At 40.5% G+C, this 26,237-nt stretch overlaps 1 protein-coding gene across 2 annotated transcripts in view; it reads right to left on the bottom strand.

The window, feature by feature from the left end:
- Positions 1-14,102: 14,102 nt before the first annotated feature.
- Positions 14,103-26,237, bottom strand: part of syne3 (spectrin repeat containing, nuclear envelope family member 3) — a 35,956-nt gene continuing 23,821 nt past the window's right edge. Inside the window, exons 16-18 of one of the 2 annotated variants that reach the window (XM_058398960.1) lie at positions 25,642-25,815; positions 25,426-25,461; positions 14,103-20,246 (exon numbers count right to left, since the gene is read on the bottom strand). In XM_058398960.1, the coding sequence (XP_058254943.1) occupies positions 20,055-20,246; positions 25,426-25,461; positions 25,642-25,815 (402 nt within the window). In that variant the 3' untranslated portion in view covers positions 14,103-20,054. The remainder of the gene's footprint in view (positions 20,247-25,425; positions 25,462-25,641; positions 25,816-26,237) is intronic. The other variant, XM_058398961.1, reaches the window with a different exon arrangement.

Below are 26,237 nucleotides of genomic sequence, written 5' to 3'. Positions count from 1 at the left end.
CCGGGTTGCCAGAGTAGAAGGATCAGGGTTGCCAAGTTGTCTAATAATCCTGCATAATTCACCCTGGACTACCTCTAACCTATATCATATTGCCTTTATGCTTCATTAAAGGTGCATTAGGTAAGGTTAACCAGATCTTTTGTGGTTGTCTCACACCTCTGGGAATGGGGGTGTGCTTGGAGATTGCATGTTCTCTCCGTGCTTCAAGAATTCCTGCCATTTAGTCTAAAGTGCAAAGACGTGCTTTGGACCAGCATCTCTAAATTGTCTTGAGTGTGTGTGTGTGTGTGTGGTTTTCCCCTGTGTTGGGGTGGCACCCTGTTAAGGGGGGTTTCACCGTCTTGAACCCTACGATAGTCTCCAGATTCCCTCTGACATTTCGCCCATGCTCATGCCAGTAAATTGTCCAGGAAATGACTGACAGCCTGACAGTTTTCTCTGTGACTTAATAAACTTTTGCTAAGGCCACAGTCTCATTATCAACCTTGTTTTTAAATTAATTTTACAAATAAGAATAAAAAAAAATCAATCAAATCTCTATTGCACCTTTAATAAGATTTAGAAATCCAAACCTTATTAAACTGACCTAATGACAAATGGGAGAATTGTGATGAATCCTTACCTTCCTTTCCAACTTTAACCCTGCATTCACAATAGCAAGTCTAAAGCCACTCGACAAACCTGGGAGTTTATTGTTTATTGTAAAAAAAAATATATTATGTGCATAGTATTAATCAAGTATATAATATTCAAAAGAAAAAAGCTGTCTGTTTTCGTAAATAGGCCAGTTATAATTAAAAACACACAACATGGCAACCCAACCCACTGCAGTGTCCCTTAGGGATTGTAAAAGCTTTGAATACCATGTAGACCTGCTTTATAATGTTGCCAGGTTGGTCACATTCCTCCCCTTTGAGATATTTTTATACACACTGGGATGGGAAAATGGCCTGGATCCATTAGAGGGCTTGCGAACATCCAGATGGCAAGAAGATGTTTTTTCCCCCTGACCTTTAACTCAGCTTATTTGGTTCAGATGTCCATAAGTTGGTCCACCATTATTATTTTAGATCTTTGGCTTCAGTATGAATTCTTTGAGCTGGACAGATGTTTGTTTTGTTTTTTGTTTTTCCAATTTCCTCTTTAAATGCATTTAATGATCCTAGTTTTGATTACCATCTATTTAAACATTTTACCTGAAACATACTATACACGTTATACAAATTAAATGTGGTCATTTTTTCCCCTCACCCCAATTATTATCAATCAGTATCAATGTCTGAAGCTAACTCTTTTGGTTTTTTGCAGGAGCTCTGAAGTGAATACAGCTAACTAGTAATAGCTGTTTTTAGCATTGTAGCTAGTTGCACACACTCACCTCTATGTTTCTACACCAGTGTAAATAAGCATACAAATTAATTAGCATCTATATTATCATCCAAATTGCTCCTGAAGTCCAATAGTGTGTCAAAACCAAGAGTTACATTTCCGAACGGAGTCTGAGGCTATGCTATTCAAAAAATGTTCTAAACAACAACATTGTTCATAGCTACAAAATGGAGCTACACCCTTTTGTTTGACCTTTTGTTTTTTAATACATAACAGTGTGTCAAACATTGTCAGAAAGCACATAAACAAGTCTGTCTGAGACCCTGAACGACACCACAAAGTCACAAAGTGCTTTGCTACAGTGCTAATCTAGCGGCTGTAAGCTTTCCTCGCTTGTTCGCTAGCTCTGGTGCAAAACAAGCAGACGACATACGCTAAATGTCGAGGTGAAGGAAAATTAGATTTTCACATCATAATGTAAGCTTTCATTTTCCTGACAAACTATTTACTTTCACGAGGAAATAAACCTTAGCTAGCGTGTCAAGCATATCTGAATATCATCCAGGTTGCAAATAAGAATTGCTAGAGGGGATTCAGTTGAAATATTCTCCCTGTTTGTTTGTTTGAGGAGGGATCATACATTTAGAGTTTATGTCACAGAGCAGCCCTGACACCTGAATTAAATATTTACTCGAGTTTTCGGTCAGTCTTTCGGTCAGTCACAGGCAATCTGTGTTCGTGAGGCTTATACAGGTGTAGTTTCTACTGTGCCTCATCGTGATGACTGAGCGCTGAGGAATGTCTGCTGTTTTATATGGACCCTGATTCAACCTCTGTTAAAGTTTAAAGCAGGACGCTTCCATCGGGCAGCCTGTTATATTTGAGGTTAAACATAATTTGAACAGAGAATTATATATCAGGTTACAGGACATCCTGAGGCACCCCCCCCACACACACACACCACCACCACCACCACCACCACCATTAGCACTTATGTAATTGAAATTTCGATTCCTACAAAAGCCAGGCATGGACTAAACAGTTAAAAAAGCGTGACCGATGACCCAAACTGGTGTATAGGATAAATAAATATATAAATATCAATGTTAGAGAATCTTGTCCAGATAGATATTCCGATAGATGCAGGAAATTTGGCTTTCTACAATGTAGACGTTTACAATAGTGTAAATGTTAAAATAGCAGGATTTTGTGACGTAGTAAACTGATCGAAAACAATTTCAGAAAGAAAAAGAAAAAGAAAAGTACAATAACCTGATTGCATAAGTGTACACACCCTTTTATGCTGGGCCATGTGACGGAACTCATGTTCGGAAGTCATTTTCGTACCTGTTGTCAGTGAATAACCCCAAATAAAAATCAGCTGTAGCGAAATCCAAACAAAAAAAAACAACCCTATATCACTTAGGCTGATTTGCAGTATCATTAAAGAAGCTGCTGGAATGTCTGGAGTACTGGTCACTCCTGGTACGTGGCAACAGTCTCTTGTATTCGTCACATGTTTTGGCTATGGGGTAGGCAAGATGGAAGCCCTTTCTCACAAAGAAAAATCCCCACATGCATCAGTGAGCCTTGACCGCCCATGACCCTGTCGCCGGTTCACCACTGTTCCTTCCTTGGACCACTTTTGATAGATACTGACCACTGCAGACCGGGAACACCCCAAAAGAGCTGCAGTTTTGGAGATGCTCTGATCCAGTGGTCTAGCCATCACAATTTCTCCCTTTGTCAAACTCACTCAAATCCTTACTCTTGCCCATTTTTCCTGCTTCTAACATCAACTTTGATGTTGACTTGCTGCCTAATATATCCCACCCACTAACAGGTGCCATGATGAGGAGATCATCAGTCTTTTTCACTTCACCTGCCGGTGTTCATAATGTTATGCCTGATCGGTGTATAGTGCTGTATTGCAAGTAACCGTAGCATTAACAGAGAATTAGTTACAAGATGTGCACACTTGTGCAACCATGTAGAGTGTACTCTGTATATTCCCTTCAAAGGGATTCCCTTCATAATACACAGCACACTAATGTACATCATAACTCATGTACTTGAATTCAGGCAATTATTACCTCTGTGTATATAAGAGCTCACGTACTCTATAATCATAATTCGGTAACTGGAGCAATCTCTCTCAGTCGTATTCTCTTAAGAAATACAGCTACGAAATTAGGTATCCTGATTAGCAGACACTTGCAAGTCTCCCTCTCTAATAAGACATGAGGAACGAGGATTAAAATAACTGTTTACCAGGTCACTAAGCACTTCAGCTCACAGGAACGTCCATGGTTTATAGAGAGGCCGCTCTGTGTCTTCTTAAAACGACTTGACCCGTCTTTTTGGCTGAGATGAACTGAAACTGTGTGGATGTCACCGCTGCAGTGGTATTTCTATTATTTATGCATGCAGGGCTGCTGTCTCTGTCGCTGAAGAGACCGGTTGTTGTGTAACAACGTATAAAGATGAAGAGTCACACAGCCCACACATCACCAAGCAGCGTTTCTCAACTCCAAAGCCCTTAATATCGACTTCTGTATTTCACTGTTGCATAGAAGCAGTTTATTACCTGTGGAAGGAATAAATTGCGATGATGCATGCTGTTCTAGGAAAATAATCAACAACGGAGTGGCATATTACCACCCTAGTTTGACGATTTTTTTAAATTAAAAAAAATAATTTTTAAATAATTAAAGAACTATGCCATGCTTTTTATTCATGGTTTAACACATGGCATGACAAAAGTATGATTTGTTCATGAAGCTGGTGGCAAATTTCTGTTGTGCAAGAGAAATAAAACACCACAGGATGTACTATCATTTATGACATAAACAGCTCCTATCATCTGACCCCTACGGCTTTCTAAACCCTCTAAAACCTTTGACCCTCTTCGGTTTCCACTTTCCTTATTTGGTCATTGCTTCCTGTGGTAGTAATCATTCACAGTGGTCATTTCTAACACACAGTTTTTGTTTCATAATTCACAAGAAGGCAACAATTTTTACCTCAGAAAAGTTCAAAAATTGGACTGCCAGAGATCTGCCTAGATTTAGAAATAAAATTTTCTGTTTACTTTTAAAGTTAAGGTTAAATATTTGTTGCCTCATTCAACCAGCTGTCTTCAGGTCACAAGTCACACGAAGGCTTGTCAACAAGATAGCTGTTAGCTAACAAGTCTGATGTCACCTCAGAAATATTGTAATTTAGTGCTTAAAACAGTCTGACTCCCATCTCTGTACAATATAAATGACCTCAAAAGGCTTTTGAAGGAAGCGTCTGTATTCGTATAATTTTCTACCAGCTAGTTGGTGGATATAGAACGTATAATCTGGCTTTTTTCCTACACATAGGCAAGAAGTAATTCATTAATTCGTTCATTTATCTTCAGTCACTGCTGAAATGCTTCCATGGAGACTTCTTTTCATCATCTGAGCTGTTCATTTGTGTGAAAGATGAGATGTGTGTTTTGCTCTCAGCTGTGTGGATGTATCGAGAGAGGACGTATGAGAAGCTTATCAGTTATTTTGAAAGTAGAAACAATTTTTCTTAATGAAATATACAATATGGTGTTTACACAGGGGGCAGAATGGCTTAGTGATTAGTATGTTTGCCTCACAGCTCTGTGGTTGGGGGTTTGATTCCCGCCTTTGATTCATCTTGTAGGTTGACTGACATTTCTAAATGATCCATAGTGTTTGAATGTGTGAGTGAGATAGTCCATGGCCTTGTGTTCCAAGTCCTCTGGGACAGACTAGAGGCTCCCCTGTGAAGGATAAGCGCTACAGTTGGATGGATGGATGGAATTTTCTCAATAGTTGACCAATTGCAGAGGACATAAAATCACAAAGCTTGGGAAAGAGCCATTTGAGGGCTGAATTGGTGAAGCAACCATTCAACTCAGTGAAAAGAGACAGCATTTCCACCACTAGGTCTAGCCGACATCCACCAAAAACACTGACTGCACCAAGCCCCAGGTCCTCTGGGATAGACTAGAGTCGACCCTGTGTAGGATAAGCGCTACACTGGCATGGATGGATGGATGGAATTTTCTCAATAGTTGACCGATTGCAGAGGTCATAATATCAGAAAGCTTGGGAAAGAGCCATTTGAGGGCTGAATTGGTGAAGCAACCATTCAACTCAATGAAAAGAGACAGCATTTCCACCATTAGGTCTAGCCGACATCCACCAAAAACACTGATTGCACCAAGTCCCACGTTCTCTGGTATAGACTTGAGTCTCCCCTGTGTAGGATAAGCGCTACACTTGGATGGATGGATGAATGGATGGATGGATGGATGGATGGATGGAATTTTATCAATAGTTGACCAAGTGCAGAGATCATAAGATCACGAAGCTTGGGAATGAGCCATTTGAGGCAACCATTCAACTCAATGAAGAGAGACAGTATTTCCACCACCAGGTCTAGCTAACATCCACCAAAATCACTGACTGCACCTTTAAACACATTGCTGTGTTTTTCTATTCTTGTTTCTCTCTTGTATTAATCTGCTTCCTCCTTCTCAGTGGATTGTTTTTCAGCCTGATTTCCTGGTTCATGACCATTACTTCGCCTTTGTTCGCCATCTGCCAGGTTCTCGACTCGGCTACAACCTGGGATTATGAATAAAGATGAAATAAACCTCTGCAGGAGGATGTACACGGCTCTCCTGAGTACATCACACTATAGCTCCGGCATAGAGGTGATAAAACTGAGCTACTCTGAGCAATGGGAACTGACTAGCATTAAACAGGTCATAAAAAACAATCTTTCCAGCCGCATGGCAAAACACAGGATTATATTAATGCACTTGCTATAATGCGGATATTGTTTCTATGGTAACAGCTATAGGCAGCTGGGGTTTATTGGACATTTTATGGAAGGAGTCACCAGTGTCGGTGCTTTAGAGATAAATTTGCATTTGCATGTGTTTAAAACTTCAACAGCTTTCTTTTCTTTCTTTCTTTCTGATAGTATTCATAGTATTACTGTTTATTTATAGCTGCTATAATGTAAGTGATAACTTGTTTCACAACATCAAATGTAACTATAAACTTGTGTTATAAGAGGGTTAAGGGTTATGTGTTTAAGACCTGAATTGAAAATACTGCCCTGACAGACCCAGAAATGGCAGCAAACCAGCACTGACCATCTGTCCACTGTGAAAGCGTGTGGGTTAGTGGAAAAATGTCACCATGGGACGGGAGAATCTGTGTACGTCTGAATGTGTGATCCACTGTCACTCGCCCAAATTCACAAACATGAGCACATACGCTCACCATCCAGTTTATTAGGACCACCTGTACACCTCATATTTATCCAATCAGGCAACCGTATCGCAGCAAAACACTAAGGGCAGATCAAGAGGTTTAATCTTTAGCAAAAAGGCCATGTGATGTTTTACGTAGCCTCTGAGTCCTGTTCTTGTCTGACAGTCTAGTGTAGTCTGTCCGTCTCTTGACTGTTTGTGCATTCTGAGGTGTGTCAATGTTCCTATTAAAGTGGCGAGTGAGTGCCCCCCCAAACACACGCACACACACACACACACACACACACACACAGGGTTCATATGAATAGCACCTAGATGTCTTTGAAATGTCCTCATATGCATGTGTCACGGCCAAATCCAGTCCTTCCCCATGTCCTCGCCCAGCAGGCTCACTAATGGCATTAGAAGAGCTTATTTTTGGCAAGCCATAATTAAAATGAAAGTTTGGTCAAAATGGAGCAGCTCTCTCTCTCTCTCTCTCACACACACATATCATATTAGAGAGAAGACTGGAACATTCATAAACTTATTATTATTTGTCTTTCATCCACATTTCCAATTTCCGTACATGTCAAGGCACAATCCAGTGCAAAAAAAAAAAAATGTACTGGAACACTTGAGTTATTGCTTAATATCCTGCTGGAATGTTGTCTTCTTAAACCATATTACTCAGTAACTACAATGAAACGAATTGGAAAAATACTGCAGACAGTTGATTAAAGAGTCGATGGCTCAACCATGGCTAATCAGTTAGAATTGTCTTATTACACATTTGAAACCAGCTTCTAACCACCAGTGAGTATCCCAAGCAGCAAGAGAAACACAAATCTTGTATGTAATCCTTATTTCCATAGCTGGAATGTCTATGGAATATACAGTAAGTTACTGATTGATGATAATGATACCAATATACAGAACTAGCCCATTATACTAGTTAGCAGTATACAGTAGGGTAAGTTCATTATAGTCAGCAGTATATCAGCAACTATAATGCCATGACATTTTGGACAATTTCATGCTCCCAACTTTGTGGGAAGAGTTTGGGGATGACCCCTACCTGTTCCAACATGACTGCACGCCAGTGCACAAAGCAAGGTCCGTAAAGACATGGATGAGTGAGTTTGGTGTGGAGGAACTTGACTGGTCTGCACAGAGTCCTGACCTCAACCTGATAGAACACCTTTGGGATGAATTAGAGCGGAGACTGTGAGACAGACCTTCTCGTCCAATATCAGTGCCTGACCTCACAAATGCGCTTCTAGAAGAATGGTCAAAAATTCCCATAAACACACTGCTAAACCTTGTGGAAAGCTTTCCCAGAAGAGTTGAAGCTGTTATAGCTGCAAAGGGCGGGACCATATTACATTCATGTGCATGTAAAGGCAGTTTTGGCCTGGCTCATGAAGCATGAAATTGTCCAAAATGTCTTGATATGCTGAAGCATTAAGAGTTCCTTGCACTGGAACTAAGACGCCAAGCCCTATCCATGTAAAACAAGACCTGAATTAAATGATTTGGAGGGGGTGTCCCAAAACTTTCGACAATATAGTGTGTGTGTAAAGTTTGTATTAATTGCTTGATTAGATTCAAGGTCAGTTGGATTTGTGAACAAAGAGCAAAAAAAGCACAAAGTTCTGTATTAGTTGTACACTCTGGCTTGGTTACTGTGTATCTGTAACTGAACTTTAACCCCTGTTAGTTGCTAAAATGACTCTTTCACTATCTCTTGGGCTGCCACAAAATTCACACTTTACACTTTTACAGAGCACTATTCGTATTCATCCTATTAAATGAAAGAGTTACACCATGCATTTTGTCACATTTACGGACATCCTGCTGTCGCATTTAAGTTCCCCCAATCCTCCAAAACCAGCAACTAGGAACTGCAAATAAAACGAGTCAGCGTGCAAGATTTATCTCCCGTGCGACAGAGGAGTCATGACATGATTAAAATATTTACTTATACTGCTAAAATGCTGACTAGTCACTTTTTGAAAAGACATAAACAGCGTACTGGTGTTCAGAGCAGTGTGTGTTGGTGATGACGAGGTTCTATAGGACGTGGACTGATTCATATTGCAAAAAAAAAAAACCAATAGCAATATGAGCAAAATGAGTTGATTTATTGATTCATTATTTTAGTCTACTCATTTAACTGAATCAAATTTTTCAATTTGATTCATTTGATTAACGACACCACAATCTTTAATTTTCTTGAAAGATGAATCAGTGGAATAAAAAAAAATTATTTTTGTGTGTGCAAACAAACAAACAAACAAACAAAAAAAGAATCAAACGAATCATGATGTCGTCACTAAACTGATTCAGTGTATAAGTAAGCCTGTATTGTGAATCAATTCGGACATTATTGTGAATCGATTCAGTTATTCTAGTGAATCGATTCATCTGAATCATTGCAAAAGAATTATTCCTGTTGATCTGCAATGCTTCAGGAGTGGTGAATCAAAGGAATCAGCACATGTTGATTCATCAAATGAGCAGTTCAAATGAATCGATAGAAAGCATACACGAGAGTTAATACAGAGTAAAAAGCGAATCATGATGTCACTAAACAGATTCGGTATATAAGTAAGCCGGTATTGTGAATCAATTCGGGCATTATTGTGAATCATTTAAGCTATTATTGTGAATCGATTCACAAGGAGTCATTGCAATCGAACTGTTCCTGGCTTACTGCGATGCTGGAGTGAGGAATCAAATCCAATCTGCTAAAGAATTAAATTACAAAGTAGACATGACTCCCATCATGAGACTGCACTCGCTGTAATATACAGGCTTGAAAAATATAAAGAAGAAAAAAAAAATCAGTTCATTCTTGTGAAACGATTCATCTGAATCATTGCAAAAGAATCATTCCTGTTGATCTGCAATGCTTCAGGAGGGGTGAATCAAAGGAATCAGCACTTGTTGATTCATCAAATGAGCAGTTCAAACGAATCTATAGAAAGCATACACAAGAGTTAATATAGAGTAAAGTTATCATAAAGCGAATCATGATGTTGTCACTAAACTGATTCAGTGTATAAGTATTGTGAATCAATTCGGGGATTATCGTGAATCGATTGAGCCATTACTGTGAATCGATTCAGCCAGAAGAATCTTTTCGGTCTTCCATAATGCAGATGAATCAAAACTGAAAGATGTTGTTGTATGGAATGAATCAAATTAAATAAGTAACCCATACATACTTCCTCCTTCAAAGAGGTCTCTCTCTCTCTCTCTCTCTCACTCACTCACTCACTCACACATTCTTGACCAAGGTTAATAACTTAATCAACATAATTAGTAAATCAAATCACTGGTGATTCATGATGCCCATCATGGCTTCCTCCTATAATGCACGCTTCTTTAACAAGGTCATGTATTAGCACTGTGGTCAACAAAATTAGCAACTTAGCAATCCTCCCATCCGCTTAGCCTTCTACCCAGCAGCTATGTATCGCTAACTGGAAGTTCTTTCAAATATTAATAAGCCAAACACACAAAGCAGCTGGGGGATAAATCATACATCCACCAGGGCGAATGATATAAAAGGTCATAAGATTTTTCTGTGCTCTGTTAAAGAACCAGGGTGGAAACTTTTCACTGTGCAAATACACAAGGCTAATTTGATTATTTATAATCAGATACACAAGTACAACAGGCGGACGTGTCTCAAAATAACGTCCAGCGTACAGGATCCAATTACCGAATGTTAATGCTTGCAATACGCTTTCTTCCTTGCAAAAGTTGTGCAAAAGTATTGACACCCCATTTAGACTGTGTCTTATTTGTCTCCTTTCAGGCAGCATGCCCTGTAGCCATGGATGCCATGCAAATGCTGATGCAAAGCCGTGGACACCATTAACATAAACGTTCAGGAAGGAAGTGCAAGACTGACCTTAAAAAAAACCTCAGAGGTAATAATTGTAAAACTGTAGAACAAGAGCACATAAATGAAAGGGATGGAAGGGTTTGGGGAATGGAACACAGAGGGATTATAGTGTTATAGTATGAGGATTATAATCTGTAAACATGCTGAACCTTCTGCACTGCTCGGCTTTTTGTGTTCAGGTCAGCATGGATTACTTTGTGAATTTGTTTCAGTCTCGCTGTCTCATTGTGTGTCCTACCGGGAGAACGTGTGTGTGTGTGTGTGTGTGTGTGTGTGGGAGATGGGTCATGTAAAACTGTATCTTCAATGCTGTTTGCCTGAAAAGCTTCATAAAAGATGTAAGATTTCTCTGTTATGCAAGAAAGGGATAAATCAGGGTAGGAGCTTTTGCTTCCACCTGAATGGCATCTATCTGTCTGTCCGTCCGTCTATCTATCTATCTATCTATCTATCTATCTATCTATCTATCTATCTATCTATCTATCTATCTATCTATCTATCTATCTATGTCAATTATATTAGGACATCCCATAATATACCAGTGTCCTGTTCTCTGAGTCTAGCCACGCCCCTGAGTACAGTAGCAGGGCTGTGATTGGACAGTAACTTCATTGCATGGTGGCAGCTGATAAAAATAAAATTCACTGTAACCATATCTATCTATCTATCTATCTATCTATCTATCTATATTATATTATAGGCATCCTATAATATACCAGTGTCCTCTTCTCTGATTCTAGCCACACCTCTAGTACAGTATCTATCTATCTATCTATCTATCTATCTATCTATCTATCTATCTATCTATCTATCTATCTATCTATCTATCTATCTATCTATCTATCTATCTATCTATCTATCTATCTGTATGTCTATCTAAGTTCAACAATCAGAGTAGTAGGATTCCAAAATAAATAGCCAGAACAATTTAACTGCGAGTATCCATTAATATACTAATCTCCTCTACCCAGATTATAGCCACACCCCCAAATACAGTAAAGGGCTGTGATTGGACAATGACTGCATTTCAGTGTAGCATTTCTTTCTTCTTTTTTTTTTTATACTATACAAATACAAATAATGCCAAAACACAAGATTAACACACACACCATACTCACCAGCCCAAGTGAGTGAGCTGTTGCTATAGAAACGACAACACGTTAGTATAAGCACATTGCTATAAACCTTGCAGCCGGAACACCTTCTAACCAATCAGATTGAAGTATTAGACAGCGCAGTGCTAATAAAGCACTATATCATAACACACTACAACCGCAGCTTTACACACAGGCGACTGAGACCTGATTGAGGAGTGTGAAGCAGCTGGGTGAAATCTGTGTGTGTGTGTGTGTGTGTGTGTGTGTGGACCAGCATTTGGCATTAAGCAGGAATACTGTTTGAATAAATTAGAGCACTCTGTGTGAATTACGCCAATGCAGGTATGGATGAGTCGGAACGCCAAATAGAGCAGGGATCAAACATACTCATGCTCACACACACAAATACACACACACTCACACAAACACACACACCTACAAGACAAACAGTCACCCAAGTGAAGGTTTACAAATTGACCCAAGACAGGAACAATGATTAACTAATAGCACAAACACTGATGTTTCTTGGTAGCCATGTGTGTGTGCGTGTGTGTGTGTGTGTGTGTGCACATGCTGTGACACACACCAGGCTCAGATTAGCCCCAGTTTTCTCTCAGCGGTGTCCTAAATAAAATTGAATGCACAGTGAGACAGATACCTGATGCCATTCGTGTCTTCACCGAAGCCACATTTCTCAAATCTGTATATACAGATAAATACAGCAAATTAAATCCATTAAACACGATTAAATCTTCCTTCACAATGTCCACGCTTCAGAGGAACCAGCATTCAGCACGACTCAACCCACTGTAACTACACTTCAGCTTGAAACACAGCAATTGAAACATTTATTTAATTGCATTGTGAAGCTGTGTAAAAAAAAAAAAAAAGAAAAAGAAAAATTGATCATTATCGCCTTTGAAAAAAATGGTTCTTTCACCTCTGTGATGGATATTAACAAAACAGGAAGTTACATCATCTTTTTTAGATTTTCTGAAGATCACGGGAAGAAGAAAAAAAAAAGTGATATTGTAGGTCTGACTGATGAGACACGCTAGAAGTACGCATTGAAAATATAGTATAAGTATATAATATAAATTTTTTTAAAAATTAATTATTATAAAAAATTATGAAATATTTAATAATATTTATTATTTGATCCTTAAATATATTTTTATAATTTTTTTATATATTATATTACATTATAATATGAAATATTTGACATATTATTACATCTATATAATATGTAAGAATATTATTATTCTTAAAATATAATGCATAATTTTTTTTTTATTATACATGCATGCTAGTTAACCACATTTTGCATTTTTTGCTTTGTCTTTATCCTATCAATGCACAACCGTAAAGCATTCCTGGTTTTTTTTTTTTTTGTGACACTACCAGATGTTGCACAACTGGGTAAACGGGTTAAATGACGTTCTCGCAGTTTGCTAAATCCCCAGCACAGAAGATGAGGTGTTTGGATCAGATCCCTGTATAGAAATAGAGCTCTGGAATTTCCCTTGAAGCTGAAATTCAGGTTGCACACTGCTACCATGCAGAAACTCGCGTGCATCGAGATGCCTTATTTTTACGGTTTTACGGAAACACATCCACAACAGGAATGTCTCAGTTTTCATCCTGAAATCTCCAGAATGGCTTGAATTCATGTTTAAGACTAAGCAGGAGCAGTAAGGTTCATTCATGGGCGGAGATGTCAAATACCCATGCGCTAACATTCTTCATAAACCTGAGTTACTGTGTTTAGTTACTTTACTCACTGCTACGCACAGATTCAGTAGAATAGTCAAATACTGAATCGTTATCTAATGAATCAAAACTCCAGATACAGTGGCATCATCAAATATCAGTATCATTGTTACCTTTCGAATCAGTATCATTTTACTTACGAATCATTGTTTTAGAGGAATCAAATATCAAATTATGAATCAAAATTGTATCGAATCACTATCGTATGATTCAAAATGATACTGTATCAGATTCAGCTGTCTTATCAAATATCACACTGTTGCCTCATGAATCAAAATGGTGGAATCAAATTGTTGCCGTATAAATCAGAATCGTATTGAATAATTTCCTTATGAATCAGAATCATATCAGATCAGAGCCATCAACAAATACTGAATTGTGGATTCATGAATCAAAATGGTGGACTCATCAAATTGTTTCCATATGAGTCAAAATCATATTATATCAGCCAGTGGGATAGCATATATCAGATTCAGTGCCATCATCAAATATCGAATCCAAATCATATCACAGCAGATTCACTTGTAAAGTCAAAAATCCTGTTCATAGCCGTTGCTCCGAGAACAGAAATGAATGTGGAAAACGATGTGGAAAACACGCACAGTGTTGGAGCAGTGCTGATAATGTCGTGGTGGGACGAGAGAAAGGGCAGCTGCGATGGGAATGATTAACCTGAACCATGCAGAGGAATCTGGATTGGGATAAGAATTTTAAACACGATACATTCCATACACTGCATTTTTATTGCCATGAATACAATACAAAAATAGTGGTTAAATACAGTATATCAGCTTTATGTCATAACAGAGCGTTATACATTTCAAAATATCGTAGGAAAATAACATGAACCTTGTGATTTTAATAGAAGTGCGTTTTAGCACACGTTTAACAAGGAAAGGCTTTACGCAAAAAAAAATCCTCAAATAATTTGCATAATTGACTCGATTTTTGAAAATATTTTTTCTTGAATCTTGCACAGTGTTCTAAACCAGGACAGTATCGCGCCTGTGGATCCACTAGTACGGTATCGCGCCTGTGGATCCGCTAGTACGGTATCGCGCCTGTGGATCCGCTAGTACGGTATCGCGCCTGTGGATCCGCTAGTACGGTATCGCGCCTGTGGATCCGCTAGTACGGTATCGCGCCTGTGGATCCGCTAGTACGGTATCGCGCCTGTGGATCCGCTAGTACGGTATCGCGCCTGTGGATCCGCTAGTACGGTATCGCGCCTGTGGATCCGCTAGTACGGTATCGCGCCTGTGGATCCGCTAGTACGGTATCGCGCCTGTGGATCCGCTAGTACGGTATCGCGCCTGTGGATCCGCTAGTACAGTATCGCACCTGTAGATCCGCTAGTACGGTATCGCCCCTGTAGATCCGCTAGTACGATAACGCGCCTGTAGATCTGCTAGTACGGTATCGCGCCTGTAGATCCGCTAGTACGATAACGGGCCTGTAGATCTGCTAGTACGGTATCGCGCCTGTAGATCCACTATACAGGACGTCTGTATAAGACATTTAAAGGGTTTTAATAAAAACAACAAAGGACAAACAATATAAAGCAACACACGAATAAGCAAATCGTCTACATTTTTAGCTTTGTAACGTGTTATAGCTGATTAAGTGCAGTCGCGAGGTTTTGTATCGAGGTTCGAAAGTTTTAACGTTCAAGTCACCCGTCACTTCTGTCAAAGTCAAACTTCTGTTAAGATCAGTGCAGTGGTTTTTGTCTGTTTTTAAAGAGCAACACCGGTGGAATTATTGAAAAATATCACAAAACATTTTTTAAATGTTTGTGCAAAGCTACAGCTTTCCATCTGATGCAAAGAAAGCACTGAATCTGGAGACTCCTTCCATGAATCGAGTATTAACAAACTTTGTAGCTAGGAGCTTACGACAAATCAGAATCGAGTGGCGCTGTATATAAAATGTGCGCTGAAAAAAACAAACAAAACAAACGTAAAACAAACATTGCTGATATTCTGCTACTCAGCTGATGAAAAAACCTCACTACAGTACGTTGCTACTAAAAGAAACCAGATTCGATTTTTCCCACCATCAGTGCGTGTGTAAACATGTTCAGCCGATTTATTTTTATTTGCGAATTAAGAATACAGGTCTTTGGTGTTGCTCTTTAAAAAACACAAGAGATGGAAAACAAATGTAAAAAAACAATCAGTGCTTATACCACATGACGGAAGAAAAATGTTATTGCATCATAAAACATAACAGCCTATTAAATTCCAGTATGCAAATGAGTATGCAGTACGTAAGTAATACTGGTTTCCTAAAATGGAAAACAAAAAATGGGCAGAAAAAAAAGAGGCACCTTTACATCAAGTTTCCATTAAAGTAACATTATTTACTGCGTTTTAATGAACAGAAAGTTAATTGTGGCATGAATAAATCCTGAGTAAATTAATCGTTAATTAATGATTGTTTAAATGTTGATTTTAATTCATTTTTTATTGCTTGTTAAGTCAATCCGTGATTGAAAATTCTTCTATCATACATTTAAAAATTTGTAACAGTTTTTTTTTATATTAGAATGGAAACGTTTTTCTATTTATTTGTTGACTTATAGCACATTTCTTCAGAATCGGCTACAAATCGTCTCCGCCAGTTTCCGACCACAGTTGATGAAATTACACCTCTTTCGCTTTCTCCTCAATCCTAAAGTGTTGTAAAAGCACGAAACAAGCCGTCTATTAAATACAGTCAATTATAAGAAACTTACTGTAAAGTTTAGTCAAAACAAGATGACAAAAAATAGGCTTCGGTAAAGCTTTGGGTGACTTGATTCTTCATGAGCACGTGTCTTCTATTTTGGCATTTATTTTATAAATAAAGTTTTTCTGCGGCACGACTGATATTTAACACTGCTTTCGAATACAAAAATCCACCTGAGCTTCCTACAGTTCAGCTTGAAGCGCTCCGCGGGCTCGCCCGTGTCGATCCGAGTCGTACGGAACCATCCTGATCTCCCCAACAGCTCCTCTAACAATGGACCTTTTCTGATGGGATCCTAATAGAATAACTAAATTTGGTCCCGGGTTGCTATAGCAACGGTGGGTCCGCTGAGGAAAGAGAGCGAGGGGGCGAGGAAAGAAAAAATAAAAAATGAACACAGAACTCGGAGGTGAAAAAAAAGAAAGAAAGAGAGAAGCGGTTTTAAAAACAGGGCCGTTCTTGTCCTACTGGGTTATTTTCATCTCGTCGGCTGGACCCTTCAGAACGAAAAAGCAAACCGGCTGAATCCTTTTAGAAAGAAAATCTGACGCGTCCGTATTATATCCGAATATCTCAAAAACAAAAAGAATATGAAATTAGCACTAGCTTGCTACTGTTAGCTCCATTTTAGCTGAAATCGGTTTGAAATAAGCTAGCAAACAATCGCTAGCTTCATTTACTAACGCTAAATAAAAAGTATCACATAAGCTAATAAAATAAATTCGACAGCCAGCTAGCGTGAGATCTGACTTTTGTGAGGGTGGACGCTACCAGAAATTCGCCGGCTAACTCGCGATCATTTTCTTTGCCTCAATTTTTAAATATTAATATCTTGGGTTAAAATTCCTTTTTATATGGTTTGTGTTTGTTAGTTGACTTTTTTTCAGTTTAAAATTTTTTGACGATCACAAGACGATCTTAAGTTAAATTCTCAGTTTCATTTTTTTCCCCCCGACATAAAAAATTGAGCTAAAATTCCTAGCTACCAAAAAATAAAATAAAAATAATAAATTAGCATCGTAGACATTTAAACACGAGGTGGAGATGTAGCAAAGTTTGTGTTTCTAATGCATAGTAAACGTCAGTCTTTGGCTTTTTCTGCTACTGATTTAAAACGATCAAAGTATTGTATATAGATATTTCTTTTTAAATCCAGGACTTTATAATGCGATGGTCAAGCAAAATATTAAAAGTTAGAAAGAAATGAATATACATATGCCATTTTCCAGTAGTGTTTTTAACATAACCTAGTGAACTTCTCCTAGTGGAAATCTTAGGCACCATCTTCAGCGTAGAATTTGTTAGCTAGTCACCGACAGATTCAATATAAACGTAGAGTTTTTCAGAAATTTGACGCTATTTCATTTCCATTTCTGTCTGGCTGACCAGAGTGTAGAGCAATAGAGAGTGATCAAATACTAGGAAATGTTTGTTATTTTAAGAAACTGGTTGTTCAAACAGTTATGAAATTCACGTATTTCACTTAATATTTAATACTGAGCTAAATTGTGGTGCTCTTTGATTTGAATCCACTTTTTGCTTTTCAAAAATTGCCGATTGTTTTGCTTTATTTATTTTTCTCCTGTGTAGACATCATGCACACTCATCAGCCATAACATTATGACCACCTGCCTAATATTGTGTTTGTCCCCCTTTTGCTGCCGAAACAGCCTTGACCCATTGACACAGGGACTCCGCTAGATCCCTGAAGGTGTGCTGTGGTATCTGACACCAAGAAGTTAGCAGCAGATCCTTTAAATCCTGCAAGTTCTCGAGGTGGGGCCTCCATGGATCGGATTTGTTTGTCTAGCACATCCCACAGATCCTCGATTGGATTAAGATCTGGGGAATTTGGAGGCCAAGTCAACACCTCAAACTGGTTGTTGTGCTCATCAAACCTTTCCTGAACCACTTAGGCCCCACCTTGCAACTTACATGACTTGAGGGATACTTTTGATAGATAGTGACCACTGCAGACCGGGAACACCCCACAAGAGCTGCAGTTTTGGAGATGCTCTGATCCAGTGGTCTAGCCATCACAATTTGGCCCTTCGTCAAACTCGCTCAAATCCTTACGCTTGTCCATTTTTCCTGCTTCCAACATCAACTTTGAGAACAAAATGTTCACTTGCTGCCTAATATATCCCACCCACTAACAGGTGCCATGATGAGGAGATCAGGAAAGTGGTCATATTGTTATGCCTGATCGGTGTCTATAGGAAATATTATCAAGTATTGTGATATGATATTTTCATCATATCGCCCATGTCTAGTGGCCTTTTTATGCGACGTAGCGATTTACGCTTCCAAGTAATGAAGGGAAGTTAACAGAGGTGTGTTAAAAAGGATACTGAAACACACACACACACACACACGGTTTTTCTACAGCGCAGTATATCTAGACACTGGAACAGAAATGATTCTGCACTCAGTGAGAGCTGCTCTACTGCTTCGTCTGTAATAAAATAAGACCGCGCAACAGCTCGAGTCGTGAGGAACAGGTTGCCAGCATCAAAGCCAGCCTCCCCCACACACACACACACACACACACACACACAGTTCTGCTGGGCCCAGCCGAGTGTGAAATACGATGCTACAGTAACTGATCTCAGATTCTTGCAGTGCATCTCTGCAGCTTTTTTCTTCGTCTTCTTGGAAAAGGAATAAGAAGTAACAAAATCATATTACGTAACATTCAGAATTTTGGTGAACATTCCACAGATATTTTGGTGTGTGTTGGCCACGGAGGAGGCGATTCAGAGGAAAATAAAAAAGCTCTCTCCACTGTGTGTAGGTGTGTGTGTGTAGGTGTTGTGCGAGTGTGTGTTCCGCTGGACGGAGCTCGATGTTGAAGCAGCTCGTTTTTAAATGTAGATTAGTGTGTAGGTGTGTGTGTGTGTGTGTGTAGGTGTTGTGTGTGTGTGTGGGTAAGTGTTCAGGTTGAGGGAGATTGATGCTGAAGGAGCTGTGTGCATAGAAGTATGTGAGTGTGCGTGTTTGTGTACATAATTGTGTTAAGGTGCATGTATTAAAGCTGTGTATGTGTATGGTTGTGTATGTGTGTTTATAGATACGCATATGCTTGTATAGGTGTGTGTATGTGTACATGTGTGTGTGCATGCATGTACAGACATATGAATGTATTCATAGAAATGTGTGTGTGTGTGTGTATAGATATGATTGTGTGTACATGTGTATAGTTATCTGTGTGCGCATGCAGGTTTAGCTACGCATATGTACTTATAGGTGTGTGTGTGTACATGTAAAGCTGTGCCCATGTATGTATCCGAGTGTGTGTGTGTGCATAAAGAGCTTGTGTAAATGTGCAACAGTGTGTGTGTGTGTGTGTGCGTTTAGGTGCAGGTATAGCTGCGCATATGTACACACATACATACACGCATGCAGGTTTAGCTACACACATATACTTATAGATGTGTGTGTGTACACGTAAAGCTGTGTCCATGTGTGTATCCGAGCGTGTGTGCATAAAGAGTGTTGTGTAAATGTGCAACAGTGTGTGTGTGTGGGCGTGTATACATGTAAAGCTGTGCCCGTGTGTCTATACGAGTGTGTGTGTGTGCATAAAGAGTGGTGTTTAAATGTGCAACAGTCTGTGTGTGTGTGTGTCTATGTGCGTGTGTTTAGGTGCAGGTATAGCTGTGCATATTTACACACACGCATGCAGGTTTAGCTACACATATGTACGTATAGGTGTGTGTGTGTGTGTAAATGTAAAGCTGTGTGTAAATGTGCAACAGTGTGTATGTATATGTCTGTGTGTGTATGTGTAGGTATAGCTGTATAGTGTGTGTGTGTATATGTGTAAGCTGTGTCCATGTGTGTATCCGAGTGTGTGTGTGCATATGTGAGCTATGTGAAAATGTGCAACAGTGTGTATGTATGTGTGTGTGTGTGTGTGTGTGTGTGTGTGTGTGTGTGTGTGTGTTTAGGTGGGTGGAGGGCCATGGTAGCGCAGCATGATGTTGAAAGAACGGGCGAAGTTGTTGGACAGCGAGCAGCTCGTGCCCTCGTCCATCATGGGCAGGAGGAAGGCGAAGAGCAGCAGAGCGAGGAGCAGCAGCTGCAGAGGAAGAGCCACGCGACACACACGGTACAGGAACCCACAGCAGCTCTCCTGCTAAGAAACACACACACACACACACACACATAAATGCTCTGACCTAAACAGACCAAAATTGGTACATATATCACATATGAAGAAGGTGTGGCCTATGTGAATTTTAATCTCAGTGAAGGAGGTGTGGCCTTAGTGCCTCTTGATCTCAATGAAAGAGGTGTGGCCTCTGTGAATTTTAATCTCAGTGAGGGAGGTGTGGCCTTAGTGCCTCTTGATCTCAATGAAAGAGGTGTGGCCACTGTGAATTTTAATCTCAGAGAAGGAGGTGTGGCCTCTGTGAATTTTAAACTCAGTGAAGGAGGTGTGGCCTTAGTGCCTTTTGATCTCAATGAAGGAGGTGTGGCCTCTGTGAATTTTAATCTCAGTGAAGGAGGCGTGGCCTTAGTATCTCTTGATCTCAATGAAGGAGACGTGGCCTTAGTGCCTCTTGATCTCAATGAAGGAGGTGTGGCCTTAGTGCCTCTTGAGCTCAATGAAGGGGGTGTGGCCTCTGTACCTCTTGATCTCAATGAATGGAGTGTGGCCTCTGTACCTCTTGATCCCAGTGGCAAACATTCTATAATATAGAAACTACATTTAGTAGAACCCTAACACCGCTCACCCAAAAGTGAAGGCTAGTGAGGGGATCTTCAACGTTAAGGGCTATTTTGTGTACATTCATGACAACTATATAAGTGTGTTTTATATCTCTGCAAACATACATGACTGACTGTTTATCAACAATTCGATGTACGACTGTAGACACACTTTGGCCACACCCCCTTCACTGAGAGATGCAAGCACCGCTGAGACATTCTGTGAGTCAGGATTACAGGAACTGTTTGTTCTGATAAAGTTCCTGATTAAAGAAACGCCGCTGAACGAGACACTGACTCACTTTCCTGTGACTCATAATTCGGAAATAAATTAACGCACACATTTGAAATTGAAAACTCCCACTGCAGAAATGCAGAGAGCACGAAGACAATGTTCATAAATCATGTTTCTAGCTCTGTACTGCTTTTAAATGATGGAAGTGAAGAACCACCCACACCTGCTAACAGCGGGCAAAGCGCAGCCTCCGACCCCCCCCCACCACCCCACACCCATGTACCGCCTATGCAGAAGATCACAGGAGTGCTGTGTGTGTGTGTGTGTGTGTGTGTGTGTCACAGAGTGGGAGATTCAGAGAGAAAGCCAGAAAGAGTGTGAGTGGGAGAGAAAAAGAGAGAGTAGGTGGATGAGAAGAGAAAATCTTTTCCTCCTCAGGCCTAGTCCACATCTAATCGGCGAGTGCACTGTAATTACAGCCTGTCCGTCTCCGCCTGCGACTGACACGCAAAACACAAAGTCAGATGATACAGAGAGGCCATTATATCTGCAAACCCTCACATCATTCTCACAAGCAAGAAAAGATTAGAAGACTATGGCTCATGTCCCTGACGCTGAGGTTTCACACAAGTTTTTCAGTTACAAATTTTATAAAACATGTCACATAACTGCATTTGACGTTTAATTCAAAGACCTTCAGAAGCCACACCTCCTCCACTGAGATCAAGAGGCACAGAGACCACACCTCCTCCACTGAGATCAAGAGGCACAGAGACCACACCTCCTCCACTGAGATCAAGAGGCACAGAGACCACACCTCCTCCACTGAGATCAAGAGGCACAGAGACCACACCTCCTCCACTGAGATCAAGAGGCACAGAGACCACACCTCCTTCACTGAGATTACTAGGCACAGAGACCACACCTCCTTCACTGAGATTACTAGGCACAGAGGCCACACCTTCTTCATTGAGATTACGAGGCAGAGGCCACACCTCTTTCACTGAGATCAAAAGGCACTAAAGCCACACCTCCTTCATTGAGATCAAGAGGCACTAAGGCCACACCTCCTTCACTAAGACTAAAATTCACAGAGGCAACACCTCCTTCATTTGGATTAAAGGGCACAGAGGTTGAGATTACGAGGGACAGAGACCACATTGATATTACGATGGACAGAGACCACACCTCCTTCATTGAGATTACGAGGCGCACAGGCCACACCTCCTTCACTGAGATTAAGAGGCACAGAGGCCACACCTCCTTCATTAAGATTAATAGGCACAGAAGCCACACCTCTTTCATTTAGATTAAAGGGCATAGAAGCCACACCTTCATTGAGATTACGAGGCACAGAGTCCACACCTCCTTCATTGAGATTATGAGGCACAGAGGCCACACCTCCTTCACTGAGACTAAAAGGCATACATTAAGAGAGACTACACATCCTTTAAAGAGACTGGTCGCCACTGAAGCTAAACCTGACAGACACCAAGGCCACACCTCCTTTACTGGGACTCGGAGGCACAGAGACCATGCAACCTCTACAGACACAGGTTGCCACTGAGGCCACGCCTTTTTCACAGAGACTGAAAGACACAGAGACCACACCTCACACTAACAGGCAGAAAGGACACACCCCTTTCATTAAGGCTGACAGGGCACAGAGGCCACATACACTGTAAAACACAAAAACTGTGCCTCCTTTACATAGACTGGGTGCCACTGAGGCCCCGCCTCCTTCACAGACACTCGCTTAAGCCACGTCTCCTTCACAAAATATAGCAGAAATAAATCTCCTTAAGTGGAGACAGAGACCATGGCTCTTTTACAGAGACTGGTTTCCACTGAGGCCACACCTCCTTCACTGTGATTGACAGACACAGATGCCTTACTATTTACTGTAAAAGACATTAGTAATGAAGAGCTGGATGTGTGTGTGTGTGTCTAAACCCCTAATATTCCCACAATGAGTGAGAAAGACCTGTGGTTTGAGGGAGTTCCCAATAAAACAGTCTATATTTACTGAGGATGATGAAGGCAGGTGACTGTGCAACCAGGTATCCTTAATGACACCACAGGAGAGTTCTAAATCCCCTCAGGATGCTGGTGTCATCATAAGACTTTTTAGCATGAGCACCATGACAAAACGGCGCAGTAAAACCTTTTCTCAGGATCGCCACGCCTCGTTCACTAAAACACATTCTGCCTTTTCACTGAGACTTTTAAACAGGGATGCACCAAATGCACATAAAACGCGTGTGTGTGTGTTGCTAGCCGTTTTACCTTTGCTGATGTTGGGTATTTCTTTATGGTTGAACCGTAAATGCTGACGTGGCCAGAGTAACGCGTATGTTTTCAGAACAGAGGCCGCGTCATTAAGAATTTATTTTTTATACTGGCATTAGTAAGTGCAACAATAAAAGATTAGCACTCCCTCGACACCAAGTCGTCTTCTATGTTGACTGATGATAAAGAGTTCTGCTTGGCAGATTCCCAACCATTCCATCTCTCTGAGAGAACTGTTCCTAAAGTGAAGCATGGTGGTGGTAGCGTTACTCTTGGCATCAGTATTATGGGCTATTTTACGCAGGTTCATGATTATATATATCAAGAGTTTGATGTACGACACACACACACACAGTAGCATCTTGAAAATGTCATAAAAGAGTTCACCTTAATGTTTAATGAGAATGAAAAATTCAGCTCAGAATCTTTTCACCTCCTCCAGGGTCCTAAAGCCCCCCTTTTTCTTTTACATCTTTTCTTCTACATTTTAAATAGGGTGCAGGTTTGGATCATTATGATTAGGGATCCAGTCATGATCTAGTAACCTCTTGGCAAAGGTGGTCAGATTTTCATGTAAAATCACAATTACAGCTCCTCCACCGCCATGGAGATCTTTCATAGTGCAAAACCCACCTTGAGTGTTCGTTAGGAAGAAAAAAAATCTAGCTACATAGTAAGACGTTATAATACATTAAAACAAAAACAAACATATCCTAGCTGTAATTTTATACAGCTGCCACTACTTCCGAGCCGAGCGACTGACCAGACTAACAAAAATAATCCAAACTAGTGACCTTTGACAAACACCTGGGGCGTGGCCACCCATAATAGCTGCCTCAAAGTTCCATGCTAACAAATTTCAGTACAAAGACCAGCCTGTATAATCAGAAACGGGCATCAAGGACGAGTTAGCCGTTCACAAGCGAGGTCTTAGCTGAAATGTACTAGCACACTGACGGGTGGATCTGCTTCTCCTCCAGGCCTCTAGTCAGCTCCTCAGAGAGACTGAACAGATGGAAAGTCAGTCGGGAAACGAGGTGTGAAACAAGGTGCAAATCCTAAAGAATTCAGGAAATGAGCCAGAAAGCCGAACACGCTCCCTGCAGAGAGAGAGACCGCGCCTGTGATGTTTCATAAACTCGCCGCGTCCCACAGAGCCTCGGAATTAAATTCGCCTTGTTGATTGAGAAAGCTCGTTAGTTCAAGCTGATTTCGCCAAAGTGATTGTCGGAGCCGGCCGGCTGCGTTTCGGCGAAATCTCTAGAGACGCGGCGTCGCATTTCCTTTGCTAAAAAATGAGAAGTGAAAACACTTCACACGCTTTTTTTCTGCGAATCTGCTTCTTAAACAGGGGAAACACGACCTGAGTGAGGGGAAGGAACGCAACACGTTTATGTGAACTCTTAAGTGAACACATTCCAGTGAACTCTGTTGGTGGTGACTAAAAGAAAGTCAAAGGGCTTTGACATGTCTAGTATCTGCAAGGTTGTGCTGCGTAATAATTGAACACAGAACCAATGTTCACGTTGGTAACGGACATCGCTGCGAAACACTCCTGACCTTTGTGTTCATTCGGTCTCGAGTTACTGTAACCATGATTGGCCAAGATTCTGAAACACGATCCGTCATCTTTCCGGATCTGCTGGATCCTTGTGCATTTTCGCTTTCTTCTGCTGTTGTGCAGGGTTTCACGAGAACATCCTCAAGAAAATACTTCATGCCTCACCACTGCTCCAGCACATGATCTCACCTGCACACTTCAGACTCGAACCTAAGCGCTGTCCTTATTCTGAGATCTCATTACTTTATCCTCGACTGGAGCTTTATAACAGACTCTCTGTGAAAGCATTCATATAGATATCTGGACTCTGCTGTGAGTATATCTCTAATGTTGCTGCTACATACCAATGTTTACATACTGCATAACAATATTCTCACTTTAAGTTTAATTTATTTCTTAATACAGTCTATTTCAACACATTTATCATCATATATCCACTCGACCCACTCAGTGTGGGTTAAACCATCTCACTGTTTCATAATCATATACATACACATTAAAAAAAAAAAAAAAAAGTACCTTTCTGGACCGAACCAGCTCCTCCTGCTGGACATCCTGCAAAAGAGCCAAAAACAATCAGCTGATTAAATTTCTGCTACAAGTGCGCCTCCCTGTGGCTGGAACTGACCACAGCATTCACGATCCTCTTAACACATACTGATAAAGTGACAACTGCATGGAAGGAAAAAGAATGACTAAGAGGGTAAAAAAAATAAAAATAAAAACCCCTGGTACCTGGAGTGGGAGCTGAGCTTTTCCACTTTCCGCATCCTTCAGTTTGGATTTATAAAGCATCCATCTGTAGCGAAGCTCCTCCAGTTCCACATCCTCACTTCCTGTTTCAGCCTGCCAGGAGCTCAGTAGCTGCTGGAACTGAGTTTGACCCCATGGTATGCCAGCACGCAGCCCCTGGAGACATAAACACACACACACACACACACACACAGAAACACACAGAAATACATAATTTCCGGTAATTTATTATAGTAATAATTTCTCTGTAACAATTCTCACTCTGGAAAGCTCCGCCCCCACTCTGTCTGTCTACGAGGCAGTAGTTCATGAGGTAAAGCAGTTCAGACCGAGGTAAGAGTTCAACCTCACAGGTTTATAAATATTTACTTCAAATATCTGACTTTAAATATTTCGAAAGTCACAGCAAAATCTGGACAGTCTGGCTTTTCAGATTTCCGTAAACTGTGACCAAAGACCCCGAGCTGGGCCGAGATCCAACTCTGAACGTCTGGGGTTTGATTTTTATTTCACTTTAAAGCCACAGCAACAATTTTATAACACTTTTCATTTTATAGCCGTTCACCTGCTGAGAAAAT

Source organism: Hemibagrus wyckioides, linkage group LG09, assembly GCF_019097595.1.
Source record: "Hemibagrus wyckioides isolate EC202008001 linkage group LG09, SWU_Hwy_1.0, whole genome shotgun sequence".
NCBI classification, from domain to species: domain Eukaryota; kingdom Metazoa; phylum Chordata; class Actinopteri; order Siluriformes; family Bagridae; genus Hemibagrus; species Hemibagrus wyckioides.
This window is presented reverse-complemented; position numbering and strand designations above follow the sequence as displayed.